This window comes from Taudactylus pleione, unplaced genomic scaffold, assembly GCF_031769625.1.
Source record: "Taudactylus pleione unplaced genomic scaffold, aTauple2 ptg000238l, whole genome shotgun sequence".
NCBI lineage: Eukaryota > Metazoa > Chordata > Amphibia > Anura > Myobatrachidae > Taudactylus > Taudactylus pleione.
Window position 1 is genome coordinate 24,807 of NW_028284640.1, and position 19,045 is coordinate 43,851.

Genomic DNA, 19,045 nt, shown 5'->3' on the forward strand with positions numbered 1-19,045 from the left:
GCCACTGTGAGCGGTGCCCCAAGCTCAAGCCATGGGAGATGTATGTGAACATCTGAATTCCGTACATCTCTGAGTTAGGCCACGTATGCGCACTAAGACGCAAAATTTAGGAAAAGTATGCAGCATAGATAGATGTACGAGGACAGAAATCTATAGCTGGCCTGTACATCAGTCACACTGCTTGTGCTTTCCCAGTACACCCCCAATGGGCGGCTGCATAACTCCAAATTGTGTGGTCTATTTGTTAAAAATCGGTCAGGCGAAATTGTCCCCTTTCTGCCTAGGGGCCTGATTCAGTACTGATCGCAAGTGCGATTGCCGCTGCGATTACGCACGCAGTCTAACTGAAGATATGCTAATCCTCTGCGATCGCTATGCCGTTGCAACACAACATAAGTACGCCCACCTTACCTTACACACATACGTGATACTGAGCAAGACTGCAAAACCATCGATAACATAGAGTATTATCGCATCCTCACGCACACTTGCACAAGCTCTGACCTTACTCAGGAATTGCTAACCTCGTCACACGCAGTGAAAGCTCAGTCTGTCTCTGGCATCGCAATGGATAATTTCTGCACGCCCCTGCAATGGCGTACAAACCAGTCACCCGTCACCCATAGCTAGTTACAGCCCTGCTCGCTGGGTTACTTTGCTTTGCACATGAATCAATGTTACCTGCACACATGCATACAGTGATTAAGGAAATTAAATGACCCTCCTGTCATGGGCAGCGTTAGGATGCCGGTGAAAGGGCAAGAAATATCACCAAGGTTGTTTTTGTTTTTTCTTGCTGGGGCTGACAGAAACGTGATAAGCAGAGATCCATAATTGTAGTTACCACCACCCGCTACACCCTAATGATAAATAGACTGCTTTGCACCAGGTGTTTCACTCGCTATTGGCCCCAAAGTTTGAACGCGTCGCTCCATGTTATGGAAGGTTTTAACCAACATATCGGGAGTCTCAGTGTCAATTTCCCGCTGAATGTTTTCTCTCAGAGGTGGAAGTCCAAAATTCATATAAGGAAGCCACACCAACTGCCATACACACTGGTTATTTCCTCACTGGCAGTTGGTGTGGCTCCCCTATTTGAATTTTGGACTGCGCTGCTGACTAGGTTGGGGACCAGTTGGCCTTCACTTTGCGCGTGTGTGATCAGCTGGCCTGGATGCTAATGGCGCACACTTTCACCACTTGCTATGATTTTCTCATGTTTCTCATAGACCAAGGTATGTCTGTGTCACATTTCACTAAATGACGTCAATTTCTTTAAAAGTTAAAGGAAAACTTTGGGGCCAATAGCGAGTGAAACACCCTGTACTTTGGAAAAGCTCTGGGGCCTCTTGCAAATGAAGAGGTACATTTTAAATGCAGATGTACTAAGCTTTGGAGAGTGATAAAGTACCAACCAATCAGCTCATAACTGTCATTTTTCAAACACAGCCTGTGACATGACAGTTGGGAGCTGAATGGCTGGTCGTTTATCACTCCAGTTTATCACTTTTCAGAGCTTAGTACATCTCCTCCATTGAGTCAAAGAAAAGAAAAAAAGTACAGGAACAAATGAATGATATTAGAATATGTAGGTTATTTATTGCTCGTTGTACTTTTGTTGAATCATACCATGTTCATTCATGAAGAAAGGGAACTTATAAATCCGTTCAGGATTCATCTGCATATTCCCATTTAAAATTCAGTCTTCACTTCATTGAACAAAGTTTTTCTTTTTTTTTTCTTTGCAATTCAGTCTTTTGTACTCGGCAAACGAGATCTGCAGTACTTACAGTCTGCATACTATTTTGCAATATTCTTTTTTTTTTTTTTTATCCATTTAAATTGATTTTCCTCTTTATTCATGGTGTTCCTTAAGAACTTTAATACCTCTGTAAAGATCTATTTTTATTTCTTTCTGCCCGGTCAATTTATTATTAGCTTTAGCTGTTTGTATTTGGCTCCTTAGCTGTGTCCATACATCTTTGTCAGAGACTTATCTCGCAATTTCGTGTTTTTCTTCTCCTTTCAGTTTCCTATATCAGTACCGGTTTCCCCAGAGTATTTATAACTGTGGCAATAAAACTTCATGTTCCAGTATTTATGGCAGGCACCATTGTTAGATTGTGTTAGTTTGTTAGATTACACTCATAGAATCTCTGATTGCATCATTTCAGAGAACGAAAAGACTGGCACACTAGCCGTACATAAGGCTAACCTAATACAATTGACTGTTACGTAATGTCAGGGCTATATTTACTTATAGGAAAACTTATCACATTCCTAAGGCTGCACAAACATAGCGTTAAGTTGATTTTACTGTATATACTTTTTTACTTTTCTTTTTGTCCTTCACTTTTACCAATTACCTATTTTTCTCCAGTAAAAATGATGGAGGTGGAGGCGATGAGTAGTTTGGTACTTATAACTTATCTTTCATGTTTTCACACTGCGCAAATTCCAGAGCTGAGCGCACCTTCTACACAGGAGTTGAAGAGTTCTACGCAACTCAGGGCCTGATTCAGAGCCGCTCGTAAGCGGCTGCTCGTTCGCTCCGAGCGATGTTCGCACAACTGCGCATGCGTACAGGTTTTAGTACGCATGCGCGAACCAGTTAGTGCGGCCAAAAATCGTGTGCTCGCAAAATAGCGAATGCCTGCTAATTTTAGTGACAGGATGAGGCGTTTGTGGGTGGTAACAGGGGAAGGTGCTTGAAAACGGGGAGTGGAGATCCGAACACAGGCGTGCCAAACGGTCAAAACGGGCGTTTTATGGGTGTGCAGAATTTACAAAGCAGCGTCATCGACCACGTCAGTTGGGTGTTTTTTAGCCAGAACTGTTCGCATGATTGCCGTAGGAAAATGCAACCACAAGAATAGCGAGCAGTTCAGACGCCGTTCGATGTACTCGATTAATCACATAAATAGCGGAGATGACGTATGATGCGAGCGGCCAGGGGGCGTTTTTTCCAAAAAACGTCCACATGTTTTGTTCGCTTGTTCAGACATAGAGGCGTCAACAGACCGCAAAGAGCAAACGGTCAATTTAAATAGCCAGCCCCTTTTTCTAACCGAGCGAGCGCAAGTAGCGTCCGGCTCTGAATCAGACCCTGAGTTACATCTCCACTCCTAACAAGTGAAGAACCTGAGCACTTCCACAAACCTCCTGTAAACCAAGATAATGCACCAGCAGCCAATGCAAATGAGGTATGCCAATCCTGATAAAAAGCAATGGAAACAATGTATGTCATGGCGCTTAGAACATTAGAAATAACAATATTTATTAACAACACTAAAAGCTCCCGGGAGTGGACAGTGAATCAATAATATCAAAACAAAACTGCAGATGTGTATTTCCTGGAATAAAAATTTAACAACTCCAAGATGCAATAAATCGCTGTAATAAAAACATCAGAGATGACTAAAACTTGTCTAGTATGAAACAGTGTAACTAAATTAGTAACAAGTTCATCCTCTGGTGATAAATAATCAGGAGTGACTCGTTCCAGCTATAATCATTGTTGAGTGCAAGTATATACTGTATGTCCGTAAATAACAGCTCCAATAGTAAGTTTAGCTCCCTAGAATTGCTCACAGAAAGGCACAGTCATTCAGGTGTATACTGCATCCAAAAGTGATGGGCTCCGGTTTAGTGGCCATCATGCAGATACAGTGCCCCAATCACTGTCCGCCCGACAGCAACGTGGTATTGAAGCTGATCGCTACGGTGGTTGCAGTCTGAGCTGCTCAATAGCGTACAATACACACCTGCCCTTGGTGCGGTGAAACGCGTTGAAGATACCTGTGTTTATTACATCTCCTAAGTCCTTCTGTACCACTTCATTGCTGCCACTATGTTTGCAACTGCTCTCTGTGGCCCTGCTCATGTACCCGCTATTGTAAGAGTGTATAGTAAGAGGGTTGTGTCGCATTCATGGGCCTTACCTTTCCAGAATAAACAGGCAAGTATTAAATATACCCAGTCCAATATGATTGTGTTGTTGCTTTGTAGGGATATAAGGGTGTTTATTTTGTACCAATTTTATTGTTTGGAATGTTGGAAAATAGTCTGGTTTATGAATTGGCTGTTTTATTAATGAGAGAAAGGGAGCAACGGGGTGGGTACAGGTTTTGACTCGCCCTTAAGAGGGCAGCTCAGTGGTTAAGCCAAGGATGGTAGCTTACCCTTAATGAAGAGCATGGTTAAATTCCCATTGCAAGCCCCTTGTGACTTGGGATAAGTGACTTTGTTGCAGGCACCAACATTCAGTGTCTGAGTGGGGCATGAAGGGCGCACCAGCGAATGCAGTGGTAGAGGCCTAAGCTTAAGGAATGAGGCCAGCCACCACAGAAGGACTTTGACAGCCATTACAGAGAACATGCAAACAACAGGGCCCCTTTATTAATGAGGGGACAGAGGTGAGTCAGGACCACCTACTTTGATTGGCAGGAGGGCTAATCTTCGTGTAGTGTCCATAGAAACAAACCAAGCACCCAAGTTTATCCATGATCCTGTTCTACCAAGTTACTGACCCCTAGAGGAGGTGGTAGGTCTCACTGGGGATTTCCCCTGTACACCTGTAAGTCAGTCCGTCCCTGCCTAGATTGTAAGTACTGCAGGTAAAGAACATTTGCTACTTCTGTCAACTTGCAGGACCGTGCACAGGAATATTATTCTGGTTAGTCATTTTAGGGACTGCCTTTCACTTCAGATTTTGAGTGGAATTATATTTTAATTAGGTAAGGCACAATCCTTAGGCCAGTTCAGGAAATTACATTTGTATTAATCTGCACATAATGTCTGTAGCTGCATCCGATGTGATCTCTTAATCAGCTTTCCAGTAAAGTTCATGTACTTATTCTGCTGACGTTTTTGCCACTTTACTAATTATACTATGATTTTTAGCTTGCATATGTTTTTTTTATGGTACATGAATAGTCTGTGCAGCATGTTGAACCCTGGGGGGGTCTTTTACAAAAACTTATCTAGGTTCGTTTAGCTGGTTTTGCGCCATGTACAGACAATTGCATTTTTCTGCCACATGTGATGGACACATTGGATCTAATGCAGGGGCGCATGCAATTCGAGCGCGGTGATGCCATTCACGTAGTCTAGCGATTATTTTCTACCATGCATGCGCAAAACAGTATGAAAGCCTGTAGCTGGGAGAAAATTTGCACCCCATAACGTACTCCTACTACACTGCATGCTCGGTAACATTACCACATTTAGGGCCATATTCAATGAGGGAGCGAAAAGTCCGTGCTGGACTTTTCGCTCCACATCGGAGCTTTTCTGGGGATAAAGTATTGGGCGTGTGCCCGCTTTATCCCCGTATTCAGTTTGGAGCCGGCGAAAACAGGAGTGTGCAGAAAGGTAAGTGTCGGGAAAAATAGAGGAATTTTCGCCAATTTATCCTGAGGCCCCCCTAATGATGTCCTGATATGGGGGATCACTGTGGGTACCCCCATTTTTCCCTGCTGAAGGTAATTAGGGTTTTTAGATAGCCGCGGCAGGTGTTTTTTTGCGGCTATGGGGGGGAATTCAATTTGGGAGCGAAAAGTCCGTGCTGGACTTTTCGCTCCACATCGCAGGTTTTCCGGGGATAAAGTATCGGGCACGTATCGCAGAAAGGTAAGTATCGCCAAAAGACGGGAATTTTCGTGAAATATTCCAGGGACCCCCTAAATGTGTCTAGACATGGGAGATCACAATGGGAACCCCCAATTTTACCTGCTGAAGGAAGTTGGGGTTTCTAATAGCCACGGCAGGTGCATATTTGCGGCTATGAAGAAGTGGCAAAGAATAGCACTTAGCTTTTTTTTTTTTCTAAATAACTATTCCTATCAAATTTGGGGAGCATGAAAATGGGGGTAAGCATATTTTTAAGTCCCTAAAATAATTTCTTAACATTCTGCAAAAATGCACCTGCCGCTACTCCCGCAATGAAGAAAACACCTACCGCATACTTGGGGACCCCTCTGAATTTAATTTGGCTATTTTAGAAGTGTGTTCCCTATTTTTTTATCCCCAAAATCAAAGTAAATTTTTTGGGGTGTCCTGATTTTTTTTTCATTTTACTTTTTTTGACAGTTTATTCTTTAATGACATTCCCAGGGGTGCAGGCTATTTTTTGTTAGTCTGCACCCCTAAACCCCAATTCTGCACTTTTTTCTCGCCACCTATTGTGTGGTGAAAAGTTATCTCCGTTTTTTTTCCAAGACTTTTCGCACCGGTGAATGAAGAAGTGATGAAGAATAACACTTAGGAATAACTAATTTAAAAAATATATATATCATAATTGGGGTACATGAAAATGGGGGTACGCATATTTTTAAGTCCCTAAAGTTAATTTAAAAAATTCAGCAAAAATACACCTGCCGCTACTCTGCACAATGAAGAAAACACCTGCCGCATACTTGGGGTCCTCACCATAATTAGTTTTGTTTGTTTGGCATTTTGTTCCCCTATTTCTATTTTTTTTTTTTACCCCCAAATTTAAAGTACATTTTTTGGGGTGTCCCGATTTTTTTTTTTTACACAGTTTTTTCTAAATGATACTCCCAGGGGTGCAGGCTAATTTTTTTAAGCCTGCACCCCTAAACTCCAATTCTGCACTTTTTGTTTCCAAAAGTTATCCCCGTTTTTTTACAAATACTTTTCGCACCGGCGAAAAGTCTTTGAAATTGATTACACAGATATTTCAAATAGGCGAAAATTATGTCATCGGCGAAAAATTATCGCTGATTCCGACATTTCGCCTCAAATTGAATACGGCCCAAAGTGTTCATTCTAACACCCTGCAACTGTCGCAACCCGTGCAGTTCCACTACACACACGAAAATATTGACTACTGCGCCAGCGACCTGGCAGTACAGATGGTCAGCCATGCTGCTTTTCATCTCTGCTTTGCTGTTACCGTGAGCATGGTTTGATCTTTAAATCATTTATTCCTTGTTTTGATGCTGACAAGTAAAATATCGACACTAGGACCGCTGAGCCTCTGTGAGTAACAATGCCATTTGTCATGTGTCAGAATCTATTCCGTCTCTTTGGAAAATGAAGCTTTTTGTCTTGACATACTTGTTCAATTCGCTTTAAAATCACTGTGTATAACAGTCAGTAATCTGACCCCAGGCTCAAGACCGTTTTTCTTTGTAATATGAGAAATTGTAGCTAGTCAGTATTATAGAGTATATAATTGTCTTGTTCTAGTATGTTATTAGTAATCTATAAACCATTTTCTGCATAGCGAATCACAAATTCAAAAACACGTCACACCTTTTTAATGTTTTTTTTTCTTTTTTTTAAATTGAAACATTTTAATGTAACCCTGATTTACATGGATGTTTTGTTACCTATGTGACAACTACAAGGTGATTATCCCCATCATCATGTGCTAGTGAGGCGCATCGAATCATTGCAGTGCCTCACAGTCGGTGATGCCCCAAGCTCAACTACCCAGACCTATGAATGATGTGCATCAGGGTTAACAATCAATGGTCCCCAACACCCATGCAAGAGTGACACAGGGGAAGTGTGAATAGATGGGAGAGGGAAAGTGCCAGACCATAAAGCGGGTTAAAAAAGTAAGACAGAGAGCATTTTATATACAGTACCTGTCAGAATTGAAACTACTAAGCTGTGTCAGAATACATTTAGGAACTAGGGTTAAAAAATTAACGAGTGTCCTCTTTTTAAGGTCTGATTTGTGTAGTTCTATTACAGTTAAGGGGTGAAGTTGCTGATTTATTATAGTGATTTTCAGTTTAGGAGGTTTCTTGCCACTTTGGAAGCTCCCAAACTCTCCACCCGCTTATTGTGATTGTAGGCATTATTGTTTTGCGGGAAAGATTGGTAACAGTGGCTGTCATGCTGTAGATCTTGAGTTCTCTCCCAGCCAATAAATGGAGCTGATTCTACTGTACTGGTTCAGTGAAACCACTGGTCTTTAGCAGGGGAGTTTTGATATCTTCTTGGCGATGGGCTGACAGTTGGTCTCTACCTAGTCATTGAGTTGTTGGCCATGGGCTGGCAGTTGAAAGTGAAACCCATCTGGGCATTCAGTTGGTCCCCAACTGTCTTGAGGTGTTGGTGATGGGCTGGCAGTTGGCCCATCTACATATTTTTTGGGATTATTTGTGCAAGATAGCGATACTGTGTGTAGGGCCGTTCTTTCTTCACCACCATACTTTTTCCCTCCCTTCAATAAATAATTAAATAAAGCTGACCCATTTTCTCTGTGTTTCTATTATAGACTAGCTGATGTACACGTTTTCACCCAGGAAGACCATAGATATTTACTGTTTCCATTCCCATCTCACCACTCCAGTAACACATTGATCCTTCACCTCTATATTAATTCATCATCTTCCACACTGCTATAGTAAGACATTGCCCTCCCTCACCTGCGTACTAACACATTTCACTCCCTCACCTCTGTAGTAACACATTTATCTCTCTCACACATGTTGTAGCACATTCAACATTCCCCTCCCTCACCTGTGTAGAAATACAATCACCTCCATCACCTCTATAGTAACACATTCCCCTCAAATTGCTGCTGTGACACATTTTCCTCTCTCACCACTGTAGTAACACATTCCCTTCCCTCTTCTTTACAAATAGAGGAGCCACACCATCTGCCAGTGATGTTTGGCAGCACTTGGGATGACAGTCGATGTTTGAATATTGAACTGTGCTACAGCTTCATCACCACCCAATTAAGAAAAATCTAGCACATGTTGGTGAGGTGCCAATCAGAAAACAACAGCGTAATGAAATGTCATTGATGCATATACTGGCTGTTAAATCAGCAACAAATCCCATATATACTCATGTGGTCATAGCTTATGTGGTCCGTCGACCTCTGTCCCATCCAGGGCCGTTAGAGACCTGCAGCAATCACTCCACATACCGCTCCTGAAAGCAAATGAAACACTCACCTCGAGACACCTAAATACAAGCCGCAAAGGGCAATCCAAACAACACCTGTGTAGGCATGCTTGACCGGCCGCGGCGTGCGTTCCAACCACACGCGTCCTTCATTTACGGCGCTTGCGGGTGACGTCATGCGTGTCACCCTTGCGTTCCACCGCACGTCAGGTGACTGATTCTATATCTTAAAATAATCCATACACCAACGTTTGCGCCATCACCGCTGCCCTAAATAAGCATACTAGACAAGAACAGTGGGTACCAAAATACAAATGCCAAGAGCCATTCCTTTGCAGCATACATATCAAATGTCTCTCAGGTGAGTGTTACAATACCAGATGTCTTAAACAACTAATACTTAAACCTAAATGTCTTTAACCTTTCGAAACACGTGATGTCTCAAGCTGAGGAATCGGTACTAGCCTTGGGACTCACGTTTGTACCCACATATAGGGGCAATGATTTTGACTTTGAAGTTGATTTGTACAAAATGGGAAGGAAATTAAGGTTGAAAGAACATTTCAAAGATAATTCTTTGAGTGTTGGTGGTGATTTGGTAAAGTTACCTAAACATCCGAGCAATTTTGACCCACAGTCCTCTAACGCGAGCATAAAAGATTTTCTACGAATGGTTGAACAAGACTATAAGTTAGTCAGTAAACAACATCGGGTTTACCACAATTTGACTGTTCAACAACGGGCAGCTTTAGAATAATTAATGAAGAAAGATGAGATCGTTATCCGGGTGGCTGATAAGGGTGGAGCGGTGGTGGTGTTAGATTGGGACCAATATGATGCGGACATTAGAGCACAATTGGCTGATACGGCCATTTACCAAAGGGTGGCACATAATCCCATGTATGCCATAAAGTCCAAAGTGGACAATCTGATGAGTTCGGGATTAAGCCATGGGTGGATAGATGAGAACATATGTAGGGTATTGACTGTTGACCATCCGGTTTGTCCTATTTTCTAAAGTATCCCGAAAATACATAAGTCCCTAACATCAGGAGCGGCATGTGGAGTGATTGCTGCAGGTCTCTAACGGCCCTGGATGGGACCGAGGTCGACGGACCACATAAGCTATGACCACATGAGTATATATGGGATTTGTTGCTGATTTAACAGCCAGTATATGCATCAATGACATTTCATTACGCTGTTGTTTTCTGATTGGCACCTCACCAACATGTGCTAGATTTTTCCTAATTGGGTGGTGATGAAGATGAATCATTAAAAGGTTAGATTTTTTCTATGACACTTTGTTTTTTTTGAAGAGTGTGCTCTCCATTATTGGATTTATATATATATATATAAACACAATGGAGGTGCGGCACTCACGGCGCTTAAAAGAAATCACAGCCCACACAGCAAGGAGCTTGAACGTTTCAATCAGATATAGATTTTCGTCAGCAAGTAACTTCCTGCCGAAAATCTTTATCTGATTGAAACGTTGAAGCTCCTTGCTGTGTGGGCTGTGATTTATTTTAGGCGCCGTGAGTGTCGCACCTCCATTGCGTTATTTTTGCTATACTGCATTGTGGAGGCACCGGGCCAAAGTATTGCTTTAGAGGAGAGAGTCTGATCCATTGACTGTATGTATGTATGTATATATATATATTATCTATATCTATATCTATATATATATATATATATATATATATTATATATATATATTTTTTTTTTCCCTCTACTCATGGTGTGAAAACGTAGGCTGACATCAGCCGATTGGATGTTTGAGTGACAGATCATCATCTGATGTAAATAGATTAGGCTGCATTTATTACACTGTGTCTATGTACAGCCTCTGACTACACAAGTTGCTGATACACATTCATTATCACCACTCCTACAGTGAGGAAAGCATCATGTTGGGGGGTGGCGACATGTGACAGTCCCACCTAAGGTATAAAAGCATAGAAACATAGAATTTGACAGCAGATAAGAACAATTTGGCCCATCAAGTCTGCCCTTAAAGGGTGCGATCATTAGGGTTAGGGGTAGAGGTGGATTAGGGGTTTGGTTAGGGTATTAATGTTAGAATAGTACGGTCAGGGTTTGAGGTAAGGGTTTTGGGGTGTTAGGGTAGTAGGATTAATTGTTGGAGTTTTGGATATTAGTGAATCTCAACAAGAGCCCCTCTTCTCCTGGTAACCACTCTGGGGTCAATTAATTTAGCTGCAACCCGCGAGTAAGTGAGCACATATGCAGCACTTATGGTAGCCCCGAACTCTCACATTCTTGTTTGCAGTTGCATATGGCTGCACACAACAATTTGCAAATCCAGGGTGAGATGGGGGCGAGTTGATGTGCCCGTTGCCAGTGTTTCCATGCTGTTGCAATGGCAAATAATGGCATTCGTAGCTAATTGAAGCAAATAAGTCCCCGTGTGGCTGCGGACCCACAATGCCATATATATATATAATTTCACTGGCTTGAGTGAGTCTCTGACTGGAATTCTCTCCTCTAGAACCCACATGACTTTCATAGTATGCAGTCACAAGCTGACATTCCAGCGGTCACATACTTCTAATCTAGCTGCACTTTAAGGTGAAGTATTCTCACACTTTCTAAATAGGCAAGTGGAGGTGTTGTCCATGGCAACCAGATCCTAGCTATCATTTTATAGAGTGTACAAAATAAATCGTAACTAAAATTTGATTGGTTGACAAACAATGTGCAAACCTGGTAGAAATTTACCCCAACAGACTTGTAACAAAAAGTTTTTCTACCAAGTACTAGTCTTCGAGGAGTGAATACTTATGCAAGCAATATTTTGTATTTTTTATATATTTTTTTTAAATCTGCAGGCAAATAATGAATTTATTTGAAAACTTATTTGAGTGCCTACTAGCTTGCAATCAAAATACTATCTGGAATGATCTACTGTATGTAAGCGCCAATTGTAATACAGAGAAATCTGTTGACTTTTTAGGTGGTTGAATACTTTTGTAATATATTAGACACTTTTGTAAGCCACTGTGTATAGTTTACCTCCTGGTCCGCTCATTTTTAACCTGATATAATAAATCTCTCTCAATGAATGCACTATGGAGCGCCCCCTGTTTGCTTTATTCTAGACTGGTGTTTTCAAGCCTGTGAGGATTCGGGTGTTTGGAAGTCGCATAGACTTTTTTGGATACAGTCATGTTGCAATAGGATGGTCTTGAATATGAGGGGAAATGTTCTCCACTTTATATTGGTGCATACACACAGTCAGATTGTTCTTCAGATCTGAACAATAATGATTTAAAAAATCGTTCAATCATTCATATCTGACATGCCTGAATGATGAACGATGCGCGTTCCCGATGGTCCGATAACGATATCTGACATCTGATGTGTTTGCAGTCACACTTGGACGATTACATTCATTTTAATGCAGTGTAAAGTCGTTCATCTGACAGATCTGACAAATCTGACCGTGTGTATGCACCATATCTTTCCAAGGGTTGATATATAATCTCTCATTCTCTCTCTCTCTCTCTCTCTCTCTCTCTCTCTCTCTCTCTCTCTCTCTCTCTATCTATCTATCTATCTATCTATCTATCTATCTATATATATGAGAAAGTGAGAGATTACAAAATACCTATTTATTTAGTGGACAGCACCGCGAGGTTAATATGGTTAGAGCTGGGACCAGTGAGAAGTCCACTTAAGAGGACAATCTGAAGGCAAGTCCATTAATCTTCAGCATATCAATCATTTAATCACGGCTATGTCTTTCCTCCTCATCTACAGAGCCTTGTAACTTGATTCCTTGATTGATCAACTGCAAGAGGTGTGCTGTTTCTATTTTCTCAGCTGCATAGTTCTATTTAAGTAGTGAATATATATACTGATATATCTGTAAGCGTACAAGCACTGACTTCATATTGCTTTAATATTTTATAAAAATCCAATAGGGCCCATTTATTTCAGGGTTATCCACTGATAAGCACCAATTAACTTGCCCATTCTCTTACACTAATGGACTGAATGTATTGGCCTCAGTGCTTTTAGACCTCCATTACTGCCTTCCCTGAGGCCATTAGGCGCTTCCAATCTCATTTGTTAGACTCCTGCTTTTTATTTCCACTTATCGGCAACACACAATCTTTACTTGGAGGACATCATTGATGGGGCCTCTTTTGTTTGATAATAATACAAGCAACTCATTAATGTTGTTGCTTTTTGGTGTGTTAAGGAAGGTACGTCTGTTTGGCAAACAGCATAAAGACTTGTAACCAGGGATCTTCCACAGATGGGGTTATGTTTGTGTTATAGAGAAAGCAAAGGAATTCTCTAAAACAAGTAATTCATATCACATTTGGGATAATTGTATACGTTTACATAGAGCACAAAATTATACCCATTTTACACCAGGGCTAAAACCCGGGTTATTGCAGGGTTAATCCGGGTAGCTCCTTGGTGTAAAAGGGGACTGGGTTGGATTCCTGGGTCGAGTGACCCGGCAATCCAACCCAGGTAACTTGCAGAGTTTAACACGGGAATGACCCGTGAAACCCTGCAGTGTAAACGGTGCGATCCGGGTCACAGTGACCTGTTTCATGCCGCATGCCTGCTGATTGGCCGGCTTCAGTGGCACTTGGAGATGATGTCATCTCCAAGCGTACACTTCAACGTGGGAAAAGCTGGGTCACTGCAGACCCGGCTCCGGTGTGAACGGCGCTGACAGGGGAATATCCTGGGTCGGCGCTGGCTAAATTCTGGGTCTGATCTGGTTTGGAACCCTGTTCCAATTTACAGGTCAGACCCGGAATTTAGGTATAAAAGTGGTATAAGTGTAAAAATTATCTCTTGGGAAAACAATGTAGCCAAAAGTGGGGGCTCGTCTCAAATTTTGCAGTGCGGACTTCCTTTAGGAAGGCAATGCTTTTAAAAATGTAATCAGCCCCCATATTTTTTTCACACTGAAGAATCTCTAAATCTACTCCCCACCTCCAACTAAAGATGTTAATTTAGAAAAGATAAATAATCAAAAATAAAATAATAATCCTAAGGTCTGTCCCGCCTCTTACATGCTACATGCATGGAGGCGGAGCGGGGGTTTGATAGGCCCAGGAGGGGACGAATCATGGTGACCTAGCATATGCCGGATCCCTTTGCTATTGTGTAACATATATATATATATATATATATATATAAAACATAATTTTATATGTCAGCCAATAGGTATTTGAGCACCCTGTGAATGCTATTACAGGCAGTAGTCTTTTTGAATCAGTCTCTATTTACTTTAAACACTGAGAGTAATATTTGGCTATTTCTCCTTTACTAAAGCTGAGACAGGACACCTGCGGAACATCAAATTATGATGTACAGTAATAGATTTTCAATGGTTCTAAGGTCAGTACACAAGTACATATATTTTCTTCATCTCAAGCCACAGTGTTGCTCTTGCCAGCATACAATTGAATTAAAGTGTTCTGGCAGAGGGCACCAGTTTTTGGCCAGTATTGTTCTGTGGTGTGCTCCCCTCGTCTTCATGTCAGCCATTTCCAAATGCTGCAAAGACAGGCGTAATCAGCAAAAGGGGAGAGACCCCCAAACTTGACCCCAGCATGACACGCAATGGAGGCATAATGCAGGTCATACCCCATTTTCGTGTGGACGCCTTTGGGGTGTGCACAATGTCCCTACTACCCACTACCCAGTGTTGGCAGGCAGGTTTTATCTTCATGGTCAATATCTGAATGTTTCTAATTAGGGATATAGCATACCTCCCAACATGACCCTCTCCAGGAGGGACACAATGCTCTGGTCCTGGACTTCCCTGGTAAGAGGTGGGGCTGCAGCACAGTTCAAAATTCAAATAGGGGAGTCACACCAACTGTCATTTCACACGCTGCCAAACATCACTGGCTGGGACTCACTGGCAGTTGGTGTGACTCCCCTATTTGAATATTGGACTGTACTACAGCCCCACCTCTGGAGCCTCCACCAATCATATATTACCAGAGAAGCCCAGGACCAGAGCATTGTGTCCCTCCTGGAGAGGGTCATGTTGGGAGGTATGATATAGTATATGTGTCCTTTCAGCTCACCTACCTAGCAGGTTCCGTTGGGTGAATGTACTGTGGAATGCAAGATGACTCTCATCCAGAGTCCCTTAATTTGCATATACCTTACATAGAAACATAGAATTTGATGGCAGAAACACTTGGCCCATCTAGTCTGCCCCTTTTTTAACCTTTTGGTAACCTCAACCCTATGTGATCCTTAGTCCTTTGTAAGGATATTCTTATGCCTAACCCAAGCATCGGTAAATTGCTCTACTGCCTAATCCATGATATATGTGAATGTTTCTATCATGTTCCCACTTAACCTTTCTCTGCTCCAAACTATCATATTAAGATATTTTAGTCTTTCCTGGTAAGTTCTGTGATGTAGGCCATGCACCATTTTAGTTGTTCTTCTTTGTACAGTCCCTGATCTATTTATATCATTCTAGATATATGGCCTCCAGAACTGACACAGTATTCTAGATGAGGCCGTACCCATGACCTATACAGTGGCATTACTACTTATTTCTTCCTGCTACTGATTCCTCTCCCTATGCAACTAAGCATCTTACCTTTCTCATTGCTTTGTTACATTGCTTACTTCCCTTCAAGTTATCTGAAATAGTGACTCTTATGGCCCGTACACACGGGACGATCAGATATCGTTGTCTGATCGTCCTGCATTTTCTGGATGATCGATATCGAACATCCAGAACATGCACCAACCACCAAACTACTATTGATTGCGGGTCCCTATAGTAAACAGGGTAACCTGGTCGATATCGACCAGATTGGCCTGCATGCACGGGCGATGGTCGATATCGATCATCTGTGCCCGCGCATCGATGGTCGTTTGGTCGTTGGAGGGGGCTAAAAAAGGACGATATAAACGATTAAACGATATCGTTATCGTTTATATCGTCCTTTTTATCTGACCGTGTGTATGCACCATTAGATCTATTTTCTCCTCAGTAGTTTCCAGTCTTGTGCCGTTAATACTGTATTTGTTTTTGGGTTTTTAAGACCCAAGTACATGATTTTGCACTTTATGGCATTAAACTGTAGTTGCCATGCTCCTGCCCATTCCTCTAGTCTACCTGCAAGAAAAGCTGTTTTTCTTGCGAAAAAGTTTAGCCAGTGATGTAATTTCATCAGCGGAAACTTATCCCCGTATTCAATTGTTGCGACTTTTCGCGAAAACGCAATGAAATGTACCCGGTGAAAAAGTTTCGCCTATGAATAGGTGGCGGAAAAAGTGCATAATTGTGGTTTTGGGGTGCAAAGGTGGGGAAACCACCCTGCACTCTTAGGACAGGTCCCCAAAGGTAAACTGCGTAAAACAAATCCCAAAAAGAATTAAAGAACACCCCAAAAAATGACTTAAAAAAGGGGCAGAAAAAAAACAAAGTTGGGGTACAAACTAGCGAAATAGACTTTAGGGGGTCTGCAAGTATGGGGGAGGTGTTTTTTTGATTGCAGGTGCTTACTGAAGGTGCGTTTTTAACGCTTTTTAAGACCTCACTTTAGCAATTTTAAACCATGCTTGCACCCATTTTCATGTACCCTAAATTTGCTGTGTCTACTTATTTTTGCCCAAAAAAACGGCAAAATGCTATTCTTCACCACTTGTGCAAAGACGCAAAATAGCACCAATTGAGAGCATTTAAGCACCCCAAATACCTCCAGCAGGGCTATTCGGGGGTATCCATAGTGATCCCCCATGTCAGTGCATCTTTTGGGGGGTGTCAGGCTGATTTCCCCATATCTACCAGCACTTTTCGCCTGTTTAAGTTTCGCCGGCATGCGTTTTTCGCGTACTTTGGAATTGAATATGGGATAAGCTGAGACGCGCGTGATACTTTTGCAAAGCCAATAATGTTGGCGAAAAAGTCCGGCATGCGAAAATTACGGGACTTTTCGCTTCTAATTGAATACGGCCCTTAGCCTAGGCTACATGGCAGGTTCTCTCAAAATTAAGTTCATCACAGGCTAAATTAACAAAGCCGCAGTATGCCCTGTGCCGTCCCAGCCAACCCATGGCGTCATGATGTCACGCCTTGAGTACGGGCTCTGTGAGTGGAGCACTTCCCTCCGGGCAGCTTTACAGGCTGCAGAGCGCTCTGCAGTAGCACTACTGGCTTTAGGATGCCACTCCAGTCAAACTGCAAGCCACATGCAAGTGCCGTGGGGCACTGCGACCGGTGCGATGGCACAGGTGGCACACCCGTAGTAATGGCCCTGATGTAGAGGAAGGTATAAATACACTGCATAAAATGAACGGTAATGTCAAACTCCAAAGGAAAGGAATCTGTGAGTTCTAATTTCAAATGACGTGAAGGTCAGCAAGTGATGCAGCAAAGCAGTGGGGAAAACCAGTAGAATGCCAGCTTGTGCAGGATCAGATATTAATAGCAATAAGATTGAGGTTATGCTGCCATTTTAGTCAATAGTGAAATTTCTACTTAAATATTAAACAATTCTGGAGACCCTGACTCAAAAAAAGACATTAATAAATGTTGGTCAATATAGAAAACTGTTACAAAAATGCTTTATTGACGGAAATGTAGATTGGAAAAGTGTCACCAAGCTCTATTATTTTTTTAACTACTGGTTTTGCTATTTTGCACCCTAAAAATTAACGCTGCCAGTTCATTTGGAGTTTTGGATGATTAAATAGACCTCACAGATAACAACCCTCTATACAAGACCCAAAGGAATCGGTATGATTTCCCGCAGGACCCATACCCGGCGGTTCAAATCCCGACAGTGGCAGCCCAACAAGGATGAAAATCCCGATCGTCCCCAGGTAAGTATTCACTAACCTATTCTACCACCTAAACCTAACCCTCCCTTAGGGGGTGCCTAACCCTAACCTTCTCCCCCAGTGCCTAACCCTAATCCCCCCCTTCCCCGCCGCCTAAACCTAAGGCCCCCGTTGGGGTGCCTAACCCTAACCCTCCCTACCCCTTGCCTAACCCTAACCTCCCCCCCGGGAGCCCCTAACCTAACCCTCCCCACCCCCCTCGCGGCTGTCCGCGCTCGGCGCCCAGCATCACTTCTATCGGGATGCCTGGCGCCAGTCTCCCAGCGTCGGTAAAATGACAGGCGTCTAGATTTAGACGGCTGTCATTTAACCCTCGCCGGGATTAAGCAGTCGGGAAGCCGGCTGTCGGGATTTGGTCCGCCGGCTTCCCGACTGCATACCAGACCCAATATACTTTACCGGGTCACAGCTTTAATTTTATATTACAACCAACGCGGAGTGACCTTACGCCTCCAGCTCTCCCAGGTCATGGAAGCCCACTTCCCTCCTCCTGGCTCGGTACTGTAGTCCCCTCAAGAATGGATACCCCACATGGGTGGTGTCACACCAATGCCGCACTAACAAAGGAGACTCCTCCCACCCATCCCTTGCAGCATGTTTTGACTGACTGGCATTCCCACCCGCTGTGCCCTGTCTGCAAAAGACTGGATTGACAACAGACAATGCACATTAACAAAATATATTGAAAAGTGGAGGGTGGGTGCTACGTTCCTGAGTTCAACACCTTAAATTCCACCAACCATATAACCTATTTTTTATCCCTACCCTGCCTCCATCTTATTGGTCCCTGCAATTGAAGATTTTGCCCAGTAACAACTATAAACTGTTTCCCAACCCTAAATGTGACATGTGCAGGATGCTATAATGCAACCTAGTCATTTAAATGCCCTCAGGCTTATACAGCTATCAGTTGTCCTTCAATATCATTGTAATTGTGGAGTGATACCTGTTCTATGTCCTTCAGTTAAGTAAGAGATACATATAATATTATAAACAAAAAAAAATACCTCTTATTTTGAAATAGTGGATCTTATTGGCTATTCCAATGAAAATTGGATGAGAATGAAATTGTTATATATTTGTGTACTGTTCAGCCTGAAGGATGGCTGGCGTATGCTGGTGTATATGTTCTAGGCTAGAGCTCCTCTGGGTACTGTTACCATCAGTAAGGGATATGATGATGGTTAAGCATCTATTACACCAGTCTGATAATGGATATGAAGTTGATCCGCTATGTATTTCAGATTTTCCCAGCATAGGGAGGAATGGGAGTGATTGACAT

General features: G+C 42.5%; 1 protein-coding gene across 1 annotated transcript in view; it reads left to right on the forward strand.

The window, feature by feature from the left end:
- Nucleotides 1-9,328: 9,328 nt before the first annotated feature.
- MBOAT2 (membrane bound glycerophospholipid O-acyltransferase 2) overlaps nucleotides 9,329-19,045 on the forward strand; it is a 92,207-nt gene continuing 82,490 nt past the window's right edge. Inside the window, exon 1 of the mRNA XM_088479528.1 lies at nucleotides 9,329-9,582. Within this exon, the coding sequence (XP_088335654.1) occupies nucleotides 9,329-9,582 (254 nt within the window). The remainder of the gene's footprint in view (nucleotides 9,583-19,045) is intronic.